Source organism: Rana temporaria, chromosome 7, assembly GCF_905171775.1.
Source record: "Rana temporaria chromosome 7, aRanTem1.1, whole genome shotgun sequence".
Taxonomy (NCBI): Eukaryota; Metazoa; Chordata; class Amphibia; order Anura; family Ranidae; genus Rana; species Rana temporaria.
Genome location: NC_053495.1, coordinates 2,844,639 through 2,868,451, shown reverse-complemented (window position 1 = coordinate 2,868,451; position 23,813 = coordinate 2,844,639). Strand labels below are relative to the sequence as shown.

The 23,813-nt window shown below is 49.2% G+C and overlaps 1 protein-coding gene across 1 annotated transcript; it reads right to left on the bottom strand.

Annotated features, from left to right (window-relative positions):
* Positions 1–13,460: 13,460 nt before the first annotated feature.
* On the bottom strand, positions 13,461–23,629 carry LOC120944910 (dual specificity protein phosphatase 7-like). The gene is made up of 3 exons (XM_040358670.1): positions 23,224–23,629; positions 16,720–17,148; positions 13,461–14,137 (listed from the first exon to the last, which is right to left on the bottom strand). Exons 1-3 carry the CDS (start codon positions 23,561–23,563, stop codon positions 13,821–13,823), a joined length of 1,086 nt encoding a protein of 361 aa, XP_040214604.1. The 5' UTR covers positions 23,564–23,629; the 3' UTR covers positions 13,461–13,820.
* Positions 23,630–23,813: the final 184 nt, after the last annotated feature.

Sequence of the window (23,813 nt, the reverse complement as noted above, 5' to 3'; positions counted from 1 at the left end):
GGGGGGGGACTCTGCACAGATCAGGCCAGTAATGGGGGGGGGGGGGGACTCTGCACAGATCAGACCAGTAATGGGGGGGGGGGGGCTCTGCACAGATCAGACCAGTAATGGGGGGGGGGGACTCTGCACAGATCAGGCCAGTAATGGGGGGGGGGGGACTCTGTACAGATCAGGCCAGTAATGGGGGGGGGACTCTGCACAGATCAGGCCAGTAATGGGGGGGGGGACTCTGCACCGATCAGGCCAGTAATGGGGGGGGGGGGACTCTGCACAGATCAGGCCAGTAATGGGGGGGGGGACTCTGCACCGATCAGACCAGTAATGGGGGGGGGGGGACTCTGTACAGATCAGGCCAGTAATGGGGGGGGGGGGGGGACTCTGCACCGATCAGGCCAGTAATGGGGGGGGGGGGGGGGGACTCTGCACAGATCAGGCCAGTAATGGGGGGGGGACTCTGTACAGATCAGTAATGGGGGGGGGGACTCTGTACAGATCAGGCCAGTAATGGGGGGGGGGGGACACTGCAGAGATCAGTAATGGGGGGGGGGGGGCTCATTGCAGGTCATGTGTGCTCCCAGGGGCCCCATATGCAGCCAATACCAGAGACACCAGGAGGGGCCCCATCTATGGATATCACAGACCCTTCTATGGGGCCCCTCTCGGGGGGGATCCTGGAAATACCTCCCCGACCCCCTCCCAGACACCCCCTACTATCCCCCCGACCACCTACCGGCCCTTTTCCCGCCTCCCCCGCACAGGATTCCCCCGGATTATCCGGACAGGACCGACACTCACCCCAATGTCTGTCAGAGCAAACCGGAAGAGAGAGAGACCGCGGTGCACGCCGGGAGAAGAGAACGTCCGGAGCGCCGCCTAATCCCTTCCCCCGGAACTAAGAGCGCGAGACAAACGTTCCGCCTCACGTCCCCTCCCCCTCCTCCTTCCTCCTCCCCCACACCGAAATTATTATTATTATTTTATGTTACATATAAAAATAAAACACTCACTTATTATTATTATTATTATTCTTGAATGCGGAGTTCCAGGTGCTACTGATACCTCTGGACGAGTCACTAGGACACCGGAACCCCTCACACTTCGAGCTTTTCAGGTCACAATGAGAGATTCAGGGGGTGAATCTCAACAACGGGGGGCACAGAGAGCTTTCTTTTGGTGGTATTTAATGATCACCTCTGGGGGTTTTATTTTTTATTTTTTTTGCTAAATTAACAAAATAAATTACCTTTTCAAAGTTTGTTACACAATTTTGGTAATTTTTCCATTTCATTGGTGGGCACACATTGGCAGCACTGGTGGGCACACATTGGCAGCACTGGTACTGATTGGCAGCACTGGTGGGAACACATTGGTAAAACTGACACTGATTGGCAGCACTGGCACTAATTGGCAGCATGGGTGGGCACTGATTGGCAGTACTGGTGGGCACCGATTGGCAGCACTGGTGGGCACACATTGGCAGCACTAGCACTGATTGACAGCACTGGTGGGCACTGATTTGCAGCACTGATTTGCAGCACTGGCACTAATTGGCAGCATGGGTGGGCACTGATTGGCAGTACTGGTGGGCACCGATTGGCAGCACTGGTGGGCACACATTGGCAGCACTAGCACTGATTGACAGCACTGGTGGGCACTGATTTGCAGCACTGATTGGCCGCACTGGTGGGCACACATTAGAAGCACTGGTATTGATTGGCAGCACTGGTGGGAAAACATTGGTAGCACTGACACTGATTGGCAGCACTGGTGGCCATGCATTGGTAGCACGGGTGGGCACTGATTGGCAGTGCTGGTGGGCACCGATTGGCAGCACTGGTGTGCACACATTGGCAGCACTGGTACTGATTGGCAGCACTGGCACTAATTGGCAGCATGGGTGGGCACTGATTGGCAGTACTGGTGTGCACCGATTGGCAGCACTGGTGGGCACACATTGGCAGCACTAGCACTGATTGACAGCACTGGTGGGCACTGATTTGCAGCACTGATTGGCCGCACTGGTGGGCACACATTAGAAGCACTGGTATTGATTGGCAGCACTGGTGGGAAAACATTGGTAGCACTGACACTGATTGGCAGCACTGGTGGCCACGCATTGGTAGCACGGGTGGGCACTGATTGGCAGCACTGGTGTGCACACATTGGCAGCACTAGCACTGATTGACGGCATTGGTGGGCACACATTGGTAGCAATGGTGGGCACTGATTGGCAGTACTGGTGGAGACACATTGGTAGCTCTGGCACTGATTGGCAGCTGTTGCCTGAACTACAAGTCCCATTATGCCTCTACCTGTGGGAGTCATGCTTGTAACTGCCAGCATTGCAATGCCTCATGGGACTTGTAGTTTCGCAACAGCTGGAGGGCCGCCAGTTTGAGACCCCCTGATCTAGATGTTAACCCCTTCCTAGCCAGTGTCATTAGTACAGTGACAGTGTATATTATTATCACTGATCTCTGTATTGGTGTCACTGGTGATGTCAGTTCCTCAGTCGTCGTCGTCCCCCCAGTGTCAGTTGGGGGTTTATTTTCTGACGCTGGAGAGTGCGAAATTTGTCACAATTCTGCGTAGAAACCAATCAGCTTCCAGGTTTTATTGCCAAAGCTTCATTGAAGAAGCTGAAGTTAGAAGCTGATTGGTTTCTCTGCAGAAATGCGACTAATTCTTCCCTCTCCAGCTTTAGTAAATAAAACCCCTTTAGTGTCAGATTGTCCGCCGCAGAATCGCAGTCCCATTATAAGTCGCTGATCGCCACCATTAGTAGTATAATAAAAATTCCAGTATATATCTCTATATATATACCATAGTCTGTAGACGCTATATCCAGGGGCGGACGGGGCGCAGGGGCGCCACCCCCCTAATCCATGCAATGCCCCCTAATCTACATGCCGGGCTCCAGATCTGTGGATTCCAATGGGATTTTTTTTTTTAAGCACGTGATTAAAGCCTGAAGTGGGGGGCTTATTGGAATCCGGGAGCCCCCTTTAATAAGGGGGCCCCCAGATCTTGGCCCCCCCCACCCTATGTGAATGAGTATGGGGTACATCATACCCTTACCCATTCACCTGGGGGGAAAAAGTGTCCATAAAAATAAGAAAAAGTAATTTATTAGGCAGCTCCGGGAGTCTCTTCCGACTTCTCCGCTCTTTCCGACCTCTTCTCGGCGCTCTCCGACCTCTTCTCGGCGCTCTCCGACCTCTTCTCGGGGCTCTCCGGTTCTTCTCCCGCTGTCCGGGGTCTTTTGCCGGGCTCCTCTGCTATCTTCTGCCAGCTCTTTTACTAGCAGGTGCCCAGTCTTCTCCGTCGTCTTCTTCCCTCTGCTCTTCTTCCGATGTTGACACAACGGCTCTCTCCAGCTGTAGTGCGCAAAGACTTATATTGGCATGGGGCGTGGCCACTGGGTGATGTCACCCGGTGACCCCGCCCCTTATGACGTCACCGTCACCTCATGCCCCGGGCGGTGGCGTCAGAAGGGGCAGGGTCACCAGATGTCACCATCCGGTGATCACACCCCATGCCTATATAAGTCTTTGCGCACCGCATACACAGCATTACAGCGGGAGAGAACATTGTGTCAACATCGGAAGAAGAGAAGAGGGGAAAAACCTGACAGAGAAGACCGGGCCAACGCTAGCAAAAGAGCAGAAGATAGCAGAGGAGCCCGGCAGAAGACTCTGGAGAGCGGGAGAAGGACCAGAGAGCGGGAGAAGACACCGGAGAGCGGGAGAAGGACCCAGAGATCGGGAGAAGAGGCCGGAAAGCAGAAGATAGCGGAGGAGCCCGGGAGAAGACACCGGAGAGCGGGAGAAGAACCGGAGAGCAGAAGATAGCGGAGGAGCCCGGCAGAAGACACCGGAGAGCGGGAGAAGAACCGGAGATCGGGAGAAGAGGCCAGAGAGAAGATAGCGGAGGAGCCCGGCAGAAGACACCGGAGAGTGGGAGAAGAACCGGAGATCAGGAGAAGAACCAGAGATCGGGAGAAGAGGCCGGAGAGCAGAAGATAGCGGAGGAGCCCGGGAGAAGAACCGGAGAGTGGGAGAAGAACCGGAGATCAGGAGAAGAACCGGAGATCGGGAGAAGAGGCCGGAGAGCAGAAGATAGCGGAGGAGCCCGGCAGAAGACACTGGAGAGCGGAAGAAGAACCGGAGATCAGGAGAAGAGGCCGGAGAACAGAAGATAGTAGAGGAGCAGGGCAGAAGACACCGGAGATCGGGAGAAGAGGCCGGAGAGCAGACGATAGCAGAGGAGCCCGGCAGAAGACACCAGAGAGCGGGAGAAGAACCGGAGATCGGGAGAAGAGGCCGGAGAGCAGACGATAGCAGAGGAGCCCGGCAGAAGACACCAGAGAGCGGGAGAAGAGGCCGGAGAACAGAAGATAGCGGAGGAGCCCGGCAGGAGACACCGGAGATCGGGAGAAGAGGCCGGAGAGCAGAAGATATTAGAGGGGCACGGCTGAAGACACGGGAGATCGGGAGAAGAGGCCGGAGAGAAGATAGCAGAGGAGCCTGGCAGAAGACACTGGAGAGCAGGAGAACCGGAGAAGAGGCCGGAGAGCGGGAGAAGAGGCCGGAGAGCAGAAGATAGCGGAGGAGCCCGGCAGAAGACACCGGAGAGCGGGAGAAAAAACAGAGATTGGGAGAAGAACCGGAGAGTGGGAGAACAGGAGATCGGGAGAAGAAGCCGGAGAGCAGAAAATAGCGGAGGAGCCCGGCAGGAGACACCGGAGAAGAACCGGAGATCGGGAGAAGAGGCCGGAGAGCAGAAGACACCAGAGATCGGGAGAAGAGGCCGGAGAGAAGATGGCAGAGGAGCCTGGCAGAAGACACTGGAGAGCAGGAGAACCGGAGATCGGGAGAAGAGGCCGGAGAGCAGAAGATAGCAGAGGAGCCCGACAGAAGACACCGGAGAGCGGGAGAAGAACCAGAGATCGGGAGAAGAGGCCGGAGAGCAGAAGATAGCGGAGGAGCCTGGCAGAAGACACCGGAGAGCGGGAGAAGAGGCCGGAGAGCAGAAGATAGCGGAGGAGCCTGGCAGAAGACACCGGAGAGCGGGAGAAGAACCAGAGATCGGGAGAAGAACCGGAGAGTGGGAGAACAGGAGATCCGGAGAAGAAGCCGGAGAGCAGAAGATAGCGGAGAGCAGGAGAAGAACGGGAGATCGGGAGAAGAACCGGAGAGTGGGAGAACAGGAGATCCGGAGAAGAAGCCGGAGAGCAGAAGATAGCGGAGGAGCCCGGCAGAAGACACCAGATAGTGGGAGAAGAACCGGCAAGTGGAAAAAGAGGCCGGAGAGTGGGAGAGGGGGATTCACCAGCAGAGGGTGCTGCAGGGAACAGGAACACACACAAAGCGATTGGATTTGTTACATTTCAGTCCTCATATTTTCTATTTCCCGGAATAAATCCACAATGCCAGTTTTTTTAATACAGAAAAATATGTTTATTTGCAGTATAAACAATCATCGCTCTTTCATTCTGCAGATCGGAAGCCATATAACCACAACCACAGCTACACAGAAAACCGGCAGCACCGGCCCCGCTGAGCGAGGGGGACCCCAACCAATCACACCCCATAGATCTGTACCTGTGAGAATCCTCAGATGGAAGCTGACCCCCCCCCCCGGGATGCATTCTGACTCGGGGACATCAGCCGCTGTGTGGTCGGGGTCGGGTGTCAGCTTCAAATCAAAGCTTCTCACACAGGTCTTCCGGCTCACAGTTCTATTTTTGTTCTCCGTTACATTGAATAATTATAACAAATAACAAGAGACATTTCCGGTTTCCTCCTCACTGGAGTCCGGTGTGAAGCCACTTGTGGAAATGTTCGTTTTCGTATCCGTCTGACGCAATGCAACATTTTATTGTTTTATTTTACATAAAGCAAAATATTAGGAAAAAAAAAAACACAAATACATTCTTGTGTACTGTCTCTTTAAAAGTTAACTTCCCCCTCCCCCTAATGTGAAGAGAATGGTAAATGGCGGAGGAAGGAACAGCACCGGTCTGACGGGGAGATTTGCGTCTCGTTCTGCCGCTAGAAAACGCATTAAAAATGGCGATGCGTAAAAAAATAGACCTGTGAATTCTCCGCCCTAAATTCCCCTCCCCCACTCAGATCACACGATCTTATTGTGAAGGGTCGCCATTCACGTTGTAATCTCCGTCCAATCAACTTCAGATTTACCGAAACAGTGTAATAGGAGGAGCTCCCTATTCTACCCAATCAGGCAGGCCCTTGTATTACATTAGAGGAGATTGTCCAATGAGAAGACAATGCCTGTGCTGACCTCCCGATTCTAAACACCCAACATTCCCAACGGGGACATCAAACAACGTGAACGGGATTTCATCTATTCATAGAAAACCGCGGCACCGGGGGCGGAGACTCTGAATACAAACATTTCCCCGCTCTCGTCTCCGGATATTATTATGTAAAACTGACAACAGGTACAAAGATTCAATATACAGAGAATATAAAATACAAAACCCGGATTGTAACACAGGAAGAAAAAAAGATTACAATGTAACTTTATTATAGGAAATGCAGCGGAATCACAAAAGGGATGGGAAGTGGAGAGGGGTCTGGAATGTGGCGGGACGGGAAATAAATCGCGAATGTGATGGAATGGGGAATAGAGTGGGATCTGGAATGTGGCGGGATGGAAAGTGGAGTGGGATCAGGAATTTGGCAGGGTGGGAAATGAAGCGGGATTGGGAATGTGATGGAATGTGGAATAGAGTGGGATTTGGAATGTGGCAGGATGGGAAGTGGAGCGGGAACAAGAATATGGCGGCATGGGTAATAAAGTGGGACAAGGAATGTGGCGGGATGGGAAGTGGAGTAAGATCGGTAATATGGCAGGGTGGGAAATGAAGTGGGATCTGGAATATGGCGGGATGAAAAATGAAGCGGGATCGGAAATGTGATGGAATGGGGAATAGAGCAGGACCAAGACTGTGGCAGAATGGGAAGTGGAGCGGGATCAGGAATGTGGCAGAATGGGAAGTGGAGCGGGATCAGGAATGTGGCAGAATGGGAAGTGGAGCGGGATCAGGAATGTGGTAGGATGGGAACTGGAATAGGTTCGGAAATGTGACAGGATGGGAAGTGGCGCGGGATCTGGAATGCAGCGGGATTGGAAATGGAGCGGGACCGGGAATGTGATGGGATGGGGAATGCAGTGAGATCAGGAATGTGTCAGGATAGGAAGTGGAGAGGGATCGGGAATGTGATGGGAAATGGAGTGGGATCAGAAATGTGACAGGATTGGAAATGGAGCAGGATCGGGAATGTGATGGGATGGGGAATGCAGTGAGATCGGGAATGCAGCGGGATTGGAAATGGAGCAGGATCGGGAATGTGATGGGAAATGGAGTAGGTTCAGAAATGTGGCAGGATGGGAAGTGGCGCGGGATCGGGAATGCAGTGGGACTGGAAATGCAGCGGGATCAGGAATGTGATGGGAAATGGAGTAGGTTCAGAAATGTGGCAGGATGGGAAGTGGAGAGGGATCGGGAATGTAATGGGACTGGAAATGCAGCGGGATCACTGTGGGATTGGAAATGGAGCAGGATCTGGAATGTGACAATTCTACTGGGGAATTAGGAAATAAATGTAACCATGGCTACTACAGAATCGCATCATTTCCTTATTCCCTATAGAGTTCTGAATTGTTACCGGGGGGGGGGGGGGGTAATCATTTTATCTCGCTCCTTTCTTTAGGGCGATCATTTCGTAGTCTCTCGGTGCCGGACTACACAAAGTGCATACATGGAATGTGAAGGGGGTGGGATCTTGTAGTGTTTGGCGGGGGTCTGATAGACTTTATTTGTAGAGAAGACATTACATGTCAGATAATTTATGGCTTAGGGGGGAACCCTCGCCTATTGCCGACCAAAATATCTGCTGGAAGGAAAAGGGTTAAAGGGGACAAAACAGCATTAAAGACTGAACTTGTATTAAAGTGCTGTGAGGTAAGTGGACCTGTCACTTATGTCAGGGTGGGGGAGGGGTCCTTTGGACTTTATGTTTCAGGACTAAACATTTCTCTATAGACAATAAATGGCCTCACTGGTGTCAATATTGGCAAATGTTCCACTCGGCCTTTACCGGCAGTCACCCATATAAAAGAAACCATTGGGGGGGGGGGGCTCTTTAAAGAAGTAAAATCACCACAATTTAATAATTGGCCAACCTCCACCCCCCCCCCCCCCCCAGACCAGGTGCATATAGTACCAGGATCCCATTCTGATCTGTGTTGTGTTTGTTGAGCGGGAATGGTCAACCGCTCGCTCCCCCCCCCCCAGAGAGCACCCGGGCACTCGGGTGAGGCTGTGTGCAGGTAGAGGGAGCAGACACCGATCTGCACTGATGATTCCAATTGTGTTATTGCTGGTGTTCTAGTAGGATACGTACGGAGTATCACTGCACCCGTTGGAATGCCAGTAAATTGGGCTGCACCCTGGGGAGGAGCTTCTCCTATTGGAATGCCAGTAAATTGGGATGCAGCCTGAGAAGGTGTTTCTCCCATAGAAACACCAGTAAATTTGGCTTTAGCCTGGGGAGGAGCTTCTCCTATAGATATGCCAGTAAATTGGGCTGCAGACTGGGGAGGAGCTTCTCCCATAGGAATGCCAGTAAACTGGGCTGCATCCTGGGTAGGAACTTCTCCCATAGATAGGCCAGTAAATTGGGCTGCATCCTGGGGAGGAGCTTCTCTCATAGGAACACCAGTAAAATGGGCTGCAGCCTAGGGAGGAGCTTCTCCTATAGATATGCCAGTAAATTGGGCTGCAGACTGGGGAGGAACTTCTTCTATAGATAGGCCAGTAAATTGGGCTGCATCCTGGGGGGGAGCTTCTCTCATAGGAACACCAGTAAATTGGGCTGCAGCCTAGGTGGAAGCTTTCTGACATATGAATGCCAAGAAATTGGGCTACAGCCTAGGGAGGAGCAAACAGCAACCATAAACAGTAACAGTTATTGAAGGTGTTCTAGTAGTGTGCGTACTGAGACACATCACTCCAAATAGAAGCAGTCCCATAGGAAGGCCAGTAAATTGGAATTGCATTCTGGGGAAGAACTTCTCCCATAGGAATGTCAGTAAATTGGGCTGCAGCCTGGGGAGGAGCTTCTCTCATAGGAATGCCAGTAAATTGGGCTGCAGCCTGGGGAGGAGCTTCTCTCATAGGAATGCCAGTAAATTGGGCTGCAGCCTGGGGAGGAGCTTCTCCCATAGGAATGACAGTAAATTGGGCTGCAGTCTGGGGAGGAGCTTCTCCCATAGGAATGCCAATAAATTGGACTCCAGCCTGGGGGAAGCTTTCTGACATATGAATGCCAAGAAATTGGGCTGCAGCCTAGGGAGGACCTAACAGCAACCATAAACAGTAACAGTTATTGAAGGTGTTTTAGTAGTGTGCATACTGAGACACATCACTGCAAATAGAAGCAGTCCCATAGGCATGCCAGTAAATAGGGCTGCAGCCTGGGGAGGAGCTTCTCTCATAGGAATGCCAATAAATTGGACTGCAGTCTGGGGGAGCTTCTGACATATGAAAGCCAGGAAATTGGGCTGCAGCCTGGGGAGGATCTTCTCCCATAGGAATGACAGTAAATTGGGCTGTAGCCTGGGGAGGAGCTTGTCCGATAGGAATGACAGTAAATTGGGCTGCAGTCTGGGGAGGAGCTAACCACAACCATAAACAGAAAAAATATATGTTCTGTTTTAGCACAACCATAGCAAATATCAAAACAGGACCAAGTTCTACATACACTCAGGGCCTTGGGGGGGGTTCAAAATGTTTAAGTTGTGGTGATACTTCTTTATTATGCAAAACTTGTACATTTTATTAAATATTATCTCGCCTCACAACACAGCGCCTCCATTGGCCTTCACATACAGAGAAAAGGCACAACGTAAAAATATACCGATGGCGATTCGTTTGGCAGTTCTAATTGTCATTTTTTTTTTTAATAAAAAAAAAAAAAAAATTTAACACAAGGTGCTTTTTTCTAAACCCTATGGTGTTTAAATAAGTAGATATAAAAAATATGCTCTATACATTTTTGTTTTGAATTATAACTTTTTTTTTTTTTTCAAAAAATATATATATCGGTAAAAGTGAGGCTTGTTCGTAAACTATTTCGCAGCTAGCACCTTTGTAATTGGGAGCGTGGGAAATAAAAGCACCATTGGGGGGCTGGGGGGAGGGGCACCGCTCTAAAATGATTTGGGGAAGAGTTTGGAGGCAACAAGTATTCCCTTTTCTTACAAAATATTGTCAACGCTTTACAAAATAATTTTTAAATATCAGAATTATTTTTTTTTATACTGAATGTTGGGTAATAAAATAATACAATAATACACTAACAAGGTTTTTTTTTTTTTTACATAGTAAATTGGATCATTTTTTTTTTTATTATAATTGTGCAAAATTCCTTTATTAACACTTTACAAAATCAGTTTTAAAAAGTATCAGCTTTTTTTTTTTTTTTTTTTTACACTAAATGTTGAGAAATGGGATCTTTTTTTTTTTTTATTTTGGTCATATTAAAAATCGGCAGGTTTTTAAAAACTTTGGGAAAAATTAATTTGCGTAAAATAAAAAAAAAAAAGTCAATGTTTTATAAAATAATAAAAAGAAAAATATAATAGAAGGTATATTTTTTTATTTTATTTTTAAATAGAATACTTAATTTTTTACACTGAATGTTGGGAAGCAATACTGTAATACACTGATGGGGCCTTTTATTTTATTTATTTTTTGGTCACCTAGTAAATTGGCACATTTTTAAAAAAATTTAATTTGCCTATAAAAAAATTGTCAACACTTTACAAACTTATTTTTAAATATTATTAGATTTTTTTTCCTTACACTGAATTGTGGGAAATAATACAACAATACACTGTGGGGGGACTTTTTTTTTCTCTTGGTTGATTAGTAAATTGGCACATTTATTAAAGTGTAACTCTGGGCAAAATCTATTTTTATATACATGTAATACATACATGTCATTTTTTTTCTCCAGAGTTTAAGGTGTGCAAAGAGCAACATTTGGTGAATATTTGGCGAAACCGCAATCCCGGAATACAGGAATACCGGAATCCCGGAAGAGGATTTTGTTTTCCAAACCAATCCAAGAAATAAGAATGATTTGGAGAAACAATAAAGTGTCAGTAAGCCCCGCCCCCTCATTATAATCTTTACAATACTTTAGTATAATATTGTGTCTTTGTAAAACTTTGTATCTATAGGAAGATATCTGATGATCCCGCCACTGACCTCCTCTGTGATTGGCGGCAACGATCTTGTGGGCTCATCTACCCGCTGCAGAGTCTGCCGCGTGGCTCGGCTATCCAGCGCGGTGGGCGGGACCAGTCTGGCCCTCCGGTGAACTTCAATGACAGGAGGAGCAACTGTCAATCAAAAACACGCTTACCCCGCCCACCAGGCGATGCACCTGAGCAGCACCTGGGCGGGGCGAGGGGCGTCACCATTGCGTCTTACACACACATGATGAGACGGGTAAGATTGATTGACAGAGGCTCCTCCTAGCAGGATCGCCCCGCCCACTGCCTGAGCCAGAGGAGGAGCAAGGTGGTCATGTGACAAGAGCAAGGAATAAAGCTATTTTTTTAATATATATATATATATATATACAGGGCTCTCTGATTTGGGAGAAAATTCCCAACTTAGATCTATTTTGTAAGGTGATTTTTTTTTTTTGGGGGGGGGGGGGGATATTCTGGATGATAGGTCACAAAGAAATGTTTTGCATAAAGAATATAAATATAAATATATTTTGTAATGCTATGTATTGGGTAATTGTCTTGTGCAAAAAAAAAAAGAAAGAAATATTTTGCAATACTTTTTATTTATTATATATTTGTTTTGCACAAGACATTGCAAAATATTGCTTTCTTTTTTTTTTTTTTTTTTAGCATAAGACAAAAAAAATATTTTGCAATGCACAAGGTAATTGCTTTGTGCAAAAAAATAAAATAAAAAGCACTGCAAAATATTTTTATTTTTTGCACAAGACAATTACCCAGTACATAGCTTTGCAAAATATTGCTTTCTTTTTATTTTATTTGTATTTATTTATTTTCTTGCACAGGACAATTGCCCAGTTTATAGCATTTTTTTGTGATTTATCCAGAAAATATTGCCTTACAAAATGGGCAAAGCTATTTTTTTTTAAATTACTTAGTACATCATAGCATTGCCAATTTTTTTTCTTTTCCACAAGACTATTACCCAGTACATAGCATTTAAAAATATTTATTATATATATATATAATTTATAATTACGCAAAGAAATATTTAGTGTGTGATTATATATATATATATATATATATATATATATATATATATATATATATATATATACACACACACACACACTAAATATTTCTTTGCGACAAATGGTCCATAATATCCAGAAAATATTGCCTTACAAAATGGGCAAAGCCATTGTTTTTTTTTTGTTTGTGTGTTTTTTTTGCACATGACAATTAGCCAGGCCATAGCATTGGAAAATATTTATATTTTTTATATTCTAAAAAAAAAAAAAAAAGCAATATTTTCCAATGCTATGGCATGGCTAATTGTCATGTGCAAAAAAAACACACAAACAAAAAAAAAAGACAATGGCTTTGCCCATTCTTGATAATATTTTAGACCATTTGTCACAAAGAAATATTTAGTATATATATATATATATATATATATATATATATATATATATATATATATATATATATATATACACATATACATACACACACATATACACAAACTTTTTTTTTTAAATTACTACATAACATTGCCAATTTCTTTATTTGTTTTTTATTTTCCACAAGACTATTACCCAGTACATAGCATTTAAATTATATATATATATATATATAAATAAATAAAATATTTTTAAATGCTATGTACTGGGTAATAGTCTTGTGGAAAAGAAAAAATAAAAAAAAATAAAAACATTTGGCAATGCTATGTAGTAATTTAAAAAAAAATGGCTTTGCCCATTTTGTAAGGCAATATTTTCTGGATATTCTGGACCATTTGTCACAAAGAAATATTTAGCATATTATATATATATATATTTTATTTTAAATTCTTTTTTTCAATGCTATGGCCTGGGTAATTGTCATGTACAAAAAAATAAAATAAAAAATATGCCCATTTTGTAAGGCGATATTTTCAAATGCTATGTACTATAAAATATATTACTGGGTAATAGTCTTGTGCAAAAAAAAGAAAGAAATATTTTGCAATTAATTAAAAATATATGGTTTTGCCCATTTTGTAAGGCAATCTTTTCTGGATATTCTGGACCATTTGTCACAAAGAAATATTTAGCATATTATATATAAGAAATATTTTCCAATGCTATGGCCTGGGTAATTGTCATGTCCAAAAAAAAAAAGAAAAAAAAAAAAAACAACAACGACAATAAAGCAGAATATAAAAATTAATAAAAAATAAAATAAAAAAAGACAAATAAAGTTGATTGAACCCTGCAGCAATTTTAGGATTTGATTGGAGGAATGCTGATTTGACGTTAAGTGCAAAGATCAAGAACAATTCTCTGATCATTATTTGTATAAAAAAAAGAAAAAGAAAAGTGAAATACTTACAATCACACAAGTTTTGCATTATTACCATATATACCGACCTACATGGTGTATATAGATAGGTATACAATGTATATAGACAGACTCCATGCAGACCTGATGCTCATTAATGCCGCGCCCACAATACTCCCGTAGAAAACCTCCTGCTGATTGGATCATGTGATCTCCAGGCTGTCCAGCTGGAAGAGGTTGTTGTTGGTGGGCGTGGTGAAGTAGAGCTGGTTGCCGGTTGGTTGTTGGGGGCGGAGCTCACAAGGGCTCTTCAGTCCCAGTGTCCGTTCGAAGTCCAGCAGCTGCCCCATGAAGTTAAAGTTTGGGGAGATGTTCGACTTTTTCCTCTTCACAAAGTCGTAGGCGTCGTTGAGGGTCAGGTTGAGTTTCTGCATGAGGTAAGCCACCGTCACCGTCACCGAGCGGCTGATGCCGGCCAAGCAGTGGACCAGGACCCCGCATTTGTTGGACCGAGCTTCTTCTGCAACGAAAAGGAAATGGGAGGCGGTTACAGGTTATCGGTGCCGAAACAAACCGGAGATCAGGGATGGACAAGAAGAGCCAATGGACATTATAAAAAGGACCGTCCACCCAATAACCCCAAAATAACGGTGGATCCCAGCAAATAGATAGACAGCAATAACAATCCCAGCACAGAGGTTCTAACCCTTCCGTGCTCTAAACACAACAGAAACATTGCAGTTTGGTGGAGTTGGATGGGGTTAGATGGAGTTGGATGGGGGTTGGTGAAGTTAGATGGGGGTTGGTGAAGTTAGATGGAGTTGGATGGTTGTTGGATGGGGGTTGGTGGAGTTGGATGGGGTTAGATGGAGTTTGATGGTTGTTGGTGAAGTTAGATGGGGGTTGGTTGTAGTTGTATGGGGGTTGGATGGGGGTTTGATTGGGTTAGATAGAGTTGGGGTGAGTTGGTGGAGTTGGTTGTAGTTGAATGGGGGTTGGATGGGGTAAGATGGAGTTGGATGGGATTGGTGGAGTTGGATGGTTGTTGGTGAAGATAGATGGGGGTTGGTTGTAGTTGGATGGGGGTTGGATGGGGGTTTGATTGGGTTAGATAGAGTTGGGGTGAGTTGGTGGAGTTGGTTGTAGTTGAATGGGGGTTGGATGGGGTAAGATGGAGTTGGATGGGATTGGTGGAGTTGGATGGGGGTTGGTGAAGTTGGATGGGGGGTTGGTTTTAGTTGTATGGGGTTAGATGGAGTTGGATGGGGGTTGGTGGAGTTGGATGGGGGTTGGTGGAGTTGGATGGGGGTTAGATGGAGTTGGATGGGGGTTTGTTGTAGTTGAATGGGGGTTGGTTGTAGTTGGATTGGGATTAGATAGAGTTGGATGGGGGTTGGTGGAGTTGGATGGGGGTTGGTGGAGTTGGATGGGGGTTGGTTTTAGTTGTATGGGGTTAGATGGAGTTGGATGGGGGTTTGTTGTAGTTGAATGGGGGTTGGACGAGTTGGATGGGGTTTGTTGTAGTTGAATGGGGGTTGGATGAGTTGGTGGAGTTGGTTGTAGTTGGATTGGGGTTGGATGGGGTTAGATACAGTTGGATGGGATTGGTGGAGTTGGATGAGGGTTGGTGGAGTTGGATGGGGGTTGGTGGAGTTGGATGGGGGTTGGTGGAGTTGGATGGGGGTTGGTGGAGTTGGATGGGGGTTGGTGAAGTTGGATGGGGGTTGGTTGTAGTTGTATGGGGGTTGGATGGGGGTTTGATTGGGTTAGATAGAGTTAGGGTGAGTTGGTTGTAGTTGAATGGGGGTTGGATGGAGTTGGATGGGATTGGTGGAGTTGGATGGGATTGGTGTAGTTGGATGGGGGTTGGTGGAGTTGGATGAGACTGGTGGAGTTGGATGGGGGTTGGTTGTAGTTGTATGGGGGTTGGATGGGGTTAGAGGAGTTGGATGGGGGTTGGTGGAGTTGGATGAGATTGGTGGAGTTGGATGAGATTGGTGGAGTTGGATGGGGTTAGAGGAGTTGGATGGGATTTGATTGGTTTAGATTTAGAGTTGGTGGAGTTGGATGGGGATTTGATTGGTTTAGATTTAGAGTTGGTGGAGTTGTATGGGGGTTGGTTGTAGGTGTATGGGGGTTGGATGGGGTTAAATGGAGTCAGATGGGGGTTGGTGGAGTTGGATGGGGGGCAGCGGGTATGCATTGTTGCCAAGGGTGCAAGAATTTTAGGTCTGAAGGTGAAAGATTTGGGGAGATCTGAGGGGTGAAGGTGCGGGAATTGGAATACGTTAGGTGTAAAAAAGCAGGAATTGGGGTGATCAGAGGGATGAAGGAATCGGGGTGACCTGAGGTGTGCAGGAATCGGGGTGAAGGTTCAGGAATTGGGGTGCAGAAATCAGGGGGGTGATTTGAGGGATTTAGGAGTCAGGGTGAAGGTGCAGGAATTGGGGGGTGCAGGAATCAGGGGGTGCAGGAATCAGGGGGTGCAGGAATCAGGGGGATCTGAGGGGTGCAGGAATCGGGGTGAAGGATTAGGAATCGTGGTGAATGTGCAGGAATCAGGGTGCAGGAATCGGGGGGGGGGGGGGGGGGGGGGGGAGGTTCAGGAATCGGGGTGACGGATTAGGAATCGTGGTGAATGTGCAGGAATCGGGGTGCAGGAATCGGGGTGAAGGAATCGGGGTGAAGGATTAGGAATCGTGGTGAATGTGCAGGAATCGGGGTGCAGGAATCAGGGGGTGCAGGAATCAGGGGGTGCAGGAATCAGGGGGTGCAGGAATCAGGGGGGTGATTTGAGGGATTTAGGAGTCAGGGTGAATGTGCAGGTATCAGGATGCAGGAATCGGGAGGGTGCAGGAATCAGGGGGTGCAGGAATCAGGGGGTGCAGGAATCAGGGGGGTGATTTGAGGGATTTAGGAGTCGGGGTGAATGTGCAGGAATTGGGGGGTGCAGGAATCAGGGGGTGCAGGAATCAGGGGGTGCAGGAATCAGGGTGATCTGAGGGGTGCAGGAATCGGGGTGAAGGATTAGGAATCGTGGTGAATGTGCAGGAATCTGGGGTGCAGGAATCGGGGGGTGCAGGAATCGGGGTTCTGACTTACCGATGAAGGAGATGGCCTCGGGGAAGAACTGGGCGAGGTTCTGGCTCCAGTGGTCGGAGATGGGGATCTGCTTGTACTTGAACTCCCCGTTGTTCTCGAAGGCGTTGGGCAGATTTGGGGTGACATTCAGGATGTATTTGATGTTATATTTCGCCAGAATATCCAGGTTGGCGGAATCTTTTGCGCAGCCGAGGTACAGATACGGCAGGATCTGCACGGGGAAAGTCGACTGGTTGCTGAGGGTGGGGCTGCCTTCCGATTCGGTCGCGCTGATTGGCTCCCGGTCAGACTCGCCGTCCGAACCTTCGGAACTGATCCTCAATCCCCCCAGTCCGATGACGCATTCTGGAGTGGGATCGGTGGGGGAAGGGCTGTCGAGGCCGGCCTCACAATGGTCGGGGTATTCCCTCTGGAACTTGCTGTAACCCCCTACAAGATAAAACACGTCAGAGGAGCACCGATGACATCACTACATACACACTATGACATCACTATATACACACTATGACATCACTACATACACACACTATGACATCACTACATACACACTATGACATCACTATATACACACTATGACATCACTACATACACACTATGACATCACTATATACACACTATGACATCACTATATACACACACTATGACATCACTACACACACACTATGACATCACTACATACACACACTATGACATCACTACATACACACTATGACATCACTATATACACACTATGACATCACTACACACACACTATGACATCACTATATACACACTATGACATCACTATATACACACACTATGACATCACTACACACACACTATGACATCACTATATACACACTATGACATCACTATATACACACACTATGACATCACTACACACACACTATGACATCACTACATACACACACTATGACATCACTACATACACACTATGACATCACTATATACACACTATGACATCACTATATACACACACTATGACATCACTACACACACACTATGACATCACTATATACACACTATGACATCACTACACACACACTATGACATCACTACATACACACACTATGACATCACTACATACACACTATGACATCACTATATACACACTATGACATCACTATATACACACACTATGACATCACTACACACACACTATGACATCACTACATACACACTATGACATCACTACATACACACTATGACATCACTATACACACACACTATGACATCACTACATACACACTATGACATCACTACATACACACACTATGACATCACTACACACACACTATGACATCACTATATACACACACTATGACATCACTACATACACACTATGACATCACTACATACACACTATGACATCACTACATACACACTATGACATCACTATATACACACACTATGACATCACTATATACACACACTATGACATCACTACATACACACTAAGACATCACTACATACACACACTAAGACATCACTACATACACACTATGACATCACTATATACACATACACACTATGACATCACTATATACACACACTATGACATCATTACAGCCAATTAACATTTCACTTCCAACAAAAAAAAAGCTCTGCCTCTTATCACTAAAAAGCCATCCCTACTCTCCAGTCTGTGACTTTCTCTAGGCCAAGATGGTGTCAGTCTGCTACAGGCAAGAGGAAGCATGTCCTCAGTCTCCCCTCCGCCAGTGATCAGACTGTACATCGTAACTTTGTAGAAGGAGGGGGAAGCAGACCGGGCCCTCTGCACAAAGAGAGAGCAGAGCTGTGGGAGGGGATTGGCAGGCTCCACCCACTACAGAAAACTACAGGGGGGGGGATAAGAGAGAGGGGGGATGAGAGAGAGAGGGGGGGATAAGAGAGAGAGAGAGAGAGAGAGAGAGAGAGAGAGAGAGAGAGAGAGAGAGAGAGAGGTGAGGGAGGGGTATAGCAGAGATAAAGAGAGAGAGAGAGAGAGAGAGAGAGAGAGAGAGAGGGGGGAGGGGGGGATGAGAGAGAGAGAGAGAGAGAGAGAGAGAGAGAGAGAGAGAGAGAGAGAGAGGGGGATAAGAGAGAGAGAGGGGGTGTGAGAGATCTCTAAGCCCTGTAGCCATTCATTTATACTTTTTTATTTCCTGGAGTTGAGTTTCCGGTGACAGGAGAGGATCGATCCCCTCTGATCGGATCTCTCCAATATAAAGTATCTCTGACAGTCTCGTATTTCAGGTCCTATGGGAGGTGCGGGTCCCGTGTTCTGGTGACCTGTGTGCAATAGCCGGGAAATGACGCGAATATCGAACGCTCCTTCCTCTTTAAGACGAGATGCAGCAAGTCGTAGCAGAAAAAAAAAAGAAACACACATAATGACTGAGCTCCGCCCCCCCCCCTATCCCCGTATTACACACCCAATGACCACGCCCACACCCGGAGGCTGATTAACTCTTACTACACCGGGACTACAGAGCCAGAGAGGAGGAGCCGAGATCCCAACACACAACGATACAAAGTAACATAATAATCCTCACAGTTCTCAGAAAAATGCACCCCGTACATAGCACACTCCCGAATCCTGCACCCCGTACATAGCACACTCCCGAATCCTGCACCCCGTACATAGCACACTCCCGAGTCCTGCACCCCGTACATAGCACACTCCCGAGTCCTGCACCCTGTACATAGCACACTCCCGTACATAGCACGCTCCCGAGTCCTGCACCCCGTACATAGCACACTCCCGAGTCCTGCACCCCGTACATAGCACACTCCCGAATCCTGCACCCCGTACATAGCACACTCCCGAGTCCTGCACCCCGTACATAGCACACTCTCGGGTCCTGCACCCCGTACATAGCACACTCCCGAGTCCTGCACCCTGTACATAGCACACTCCCGTACATAGCACGCTCCCGAGTCCTGCACCCCGTACATAGCACACTCCCGAGTCCTGCACCCCGTACATAGCACACTCCCGAATCCTGCACCCCGTACATAGCACACTCCCGAGTCCTGCACCCCGTACATAGCACACTCTCGGGTCCTGCACCCCGTACATAGCACACTCCCGAGTCCTGCACCCTGTACATAGCACACTCCCGTACATAGCACGCTCCCGAGTCCTGCACCCCGTACATAGCACACTCCCGAGTCCTGCACCCCGTACATAGCACACTCCCGAGTCCTGCACCCCGTACATAGCACACTCCCGAGTCCTGCACCCCGTACATAGCACACTCCCGAGTCCTGCACCCTGTACATAGCACACTCCCGAGTCCTGCACCCCGTACACAGCACACTCCCGAGTCCTGCACCCCGTACATATCACACTCCCGAGTCCTGCACCCCGTACATAGCACACTCCCGAGTCCTGCACCCCGTACATAGCACCCTCCCGAGTCCTGCACCCCGTACATAGCACACTCCCGGGTCCTGCACCCCGTACATAGCACACTCCCGAGTCCTGCACCCCGTACATAGCACCCTCCCGAGTCCTGCACCCCGTACATAGCACACTCCCGAGTCCTGCACCCCGTACATAGCACACTCCCGAGTCCTGCACCCCGTACATAGCACACTCCCGGGTCCTGCACCCCGTACACAGCACACTCCCGAGTCCTGCACCCCGTACATAGCACACTCCCGAGTCCTGCACCCCGTACATAGCACACTCCCGAGTCCTGCACCCCGTACATAGCACACTCCCGAGTCCTGCACCCCGTACATAGCACACTCCCACTCACACTCCCGAGTCCTGCACCCCGTACATAGCACACTCCTGTGTCCTGCACCCCGTACATAGCACACTCCCGGGTCCTGCACCCTGTACATAGCACACTCCCGGGTCCTGCACCCCGTACATAGCACCCTCCCGGGTCCTGCACCCCGTACACAGCACCCTCCCGGGTCCTGCACCCCGTACACAGCACCCTCCCGGGTCCTGCACCCCGTACATAGCACACTCCCGAGTCCTGCACCCCGTACATAGCACACTCCCGAGTCCTGCACCCTGTACATAGCACACTCCCGAGTCCTGCACCCCGTACATAGCACACTCCCGAGTCCTGCACCCCGTACATAGCACACTCCCGAGTCCTGCACCCCGTACATAGCACCCTCCCGAGTCCTGCACCCCATACATAGCACACTCCCGAGTCCTGCACCCCGTACATAGCACACTCCCGAGTCCTGCACCCCGTACATAGCACACTCCCGGGTCCTGCACCCCGTACACAGCACACTCCCGAGTCCTGCACCCCGTACATAGCACACTCCCGAGTACTGCACCCCGTACATAGCACACTCCCGAGTCCTGCACCCCGTACATAGCACACTCCCACTCACACTCCCGAGTCCTGCACCCCGTACATAGCACACTCCTGTGTCCTGCACCCCGTACATAGCACACTCCCGGGTCCTGCACCCTGTACATAGCACACTCCCGGGTCCTGCACCCCGTACATAGCACCCTCCCGGGTCCTGCACCCCGTACACAGCACCCTCCCGGGTCCTGCACCCCGTACACAGCACCCTCCCGGGTCCTGCACCCCGTACATAGCACACTCCCGAGTCCTGCACCCCGTACATAGCACACTCCCGAGTCCTGCACCCTGTACATAGCACACTCCCGAGTCCTGCACCCCGTACATAGCACACTCCCGGGTCCTGCACCCCGTACATAGCACACTCCCGGGTCCTGCACCCCGTACATAGCACACTCCCGGGTCCTGCACCCCGTACATAGCACACTCCCGGGTCCTGCACCCCGTACATAGCACACTCCCGAGTCCTGCACCCCGTACATAGCACACTCCCGGGTCCTGCACCCCGTACATAGCACACTCCCGGGTCCTGCACCCCGTACATAGCACACTCCCGGGTCCTGCACCCCGTACATAGCACACTCCCGGGTCCTGCACCCCGTACATAGCACACTCCCGAGTCCTGCACCCCGTACATAGCACACTCCCGAGTCCTGCACCCTGTACATAGCACACCGCCGGACTTCCATCAGAAAGGAAGATTTCCCCCGGATATGTTCTCTTCTATTACATTGTACACAATAATCACAGCCAATCACAGCCAGCGGGAGAGAATACAAGAACATCATGTGACAGAGCGGAGGGTGAAGCCTCCAATAATCACCATCATAGGAGATCCAACCTCCATCTACTATTATATTCTACACACATCTCAGCATCAGGAGTGTCAGGGTGTCATTATTCTGGGGCCCCCCGAGTGTCAGGGTGTCATTATTCTGGGGCCCCCAGTGTCAGGGTGTCATTATTCTGGGGCCCCCCGGTGTCAGGGTGTCATTATTCTGGGGCCCCCTGATGTCAGGGTGTCATTATTCTGGGGCCCCCCAGTGTCAGGGTGTCATTATTCTGGGGCCCCCCCCGGTGTCAGGGTGTCATTATTCTGGGGGCCCCAGTGTCAGGGTGTCATTATTCTGGGGCCCCCAGTGTCAGGGTGTCATTATTCTGGGGCCCCCAGTGTCAGGGTGTCATTATTCTGGGGCCCCCCCGGTGTCAGTGTGTCATTATTCTGGGGCCCCCCCCGGTGTCAGGGTGTCATTGTTCTGGGCCCCCCGGTGTCAGGATGTCATTATTCTGGGGCCCCCCAGGGTCATTCTTCTGGGGCTCCCCGGTTTCAGGGTGTTGTTGTTAGTAGTAGTGGGCGGAGTTATGTAGGGGGCGTGTCTTACCTCAGGTAGTAGGTGGGGCATGTTGAGTGTAGTGCTGGAAGGAGTTATGTAGGGGGCGTGTCTCACCTTTCAGGTAGTAGGCGGGGCATGATGTGTGTGGTGATGGGCGTGTCTTACCTTTCAGGTAGTAGGCGGGGCATGCTTTGTTTAGTGTTGGGAGGAGTTATGTAGGGGGCGTGTCTTACCTGTCAGGTAGTAGGCGGGGCATGCTGTGGTAGGCGTGTCTTACATTTCAGGTAGTAGGCGGGGCATCCTTTGTGTAGTGTTGGGAGGAGTTATGTAGGGGCGTGTCTTACCTTTCAGGTAGTAGGCGGGGCATGCTGTGGTAGGCGTGTCTTACCTTTCAGGTAGTAGGCGGGGCATTCTATGTGTGGTGTTGGGAGGAGTTATGTAGGGGGCGTGTCTTACCTTTCAGGTAGTAGGCGGGGCATGCTGTGGTGATGGGCGTGTCTTACCTTTCAGGTAGTAGGCGGGGCATGTCTTACCTTTCAGGTAGTAGGCGGGGCATGCTGTGTTGGGCGTGTCTTACCTTTCAGGTAGTAGGCGGGGCATGCTGTGTGTGTGGTGTTGGGAGGAGTTATGTAGGGGGCGTGTCTTACCTTTCAGGTAGTAGGCGGGGCATCCTTTGTGTAGTGTTGGGAGGAGTTATGTAGGGGCGTGTCTTACCTTTCAGGTAGTAGGCGGGGCGTGTCTTACCTTTCAGGTAGTAGGCGGGGCATGTCTTACCTTTCAGGTAGTAGGTGGGGCATCCTTTGTGTGGTGTTGGGAGGAGTTATTTAGGGGGCGTGTCTTACCTTTCAGGTAGTAGGCGGGGCAGCCGTCCTCCCGCAGTCTGGCCAGTAGGAGGCCGAGGACGGAGGAGGGGGCGGGCTCTTCCCGGGTGGTGTCGTCATAGAGGAGGAGCTCCCGGTGATCCAGGCGGAATAGGGGGGCGGGGAGGACGGAGCGGGCGGACAGAGTTCCTCTCCGGAGGCGGCGGAGGAGAAGGCCGGGGAGGGACAGGCTGAGGGCGGACTCGATGTGTCCGGATTGGTAGCGCTCGTGTGGGCGGCAGTCTAGGAGGAGAAGGCCGGAGCCGGACTCTAGTTCAGCCTGCAGCCAGCCGGAGCTCTTCCCGGGGGGAGCCGCCGCCATCAGCCGCTCCGACACCCTCCGGGACCTGCGTGAGAGGAGGGAGGGGCTACACTACCAGACACACCCACCGCCCCTGACCTGTCCTAACACCAGGGGGGAGGAGCTACACTACCAGACACACCCACACCCCCTGACCTGTCCAACCACAGGGGGAGGAGGACCCACAACTCAGGGGACACACCCACCTTCCTGACCTGTCCAACCACAGCGTCAGCTCACCAAACAGAAACTGACGGCGGGTACCGCCCCC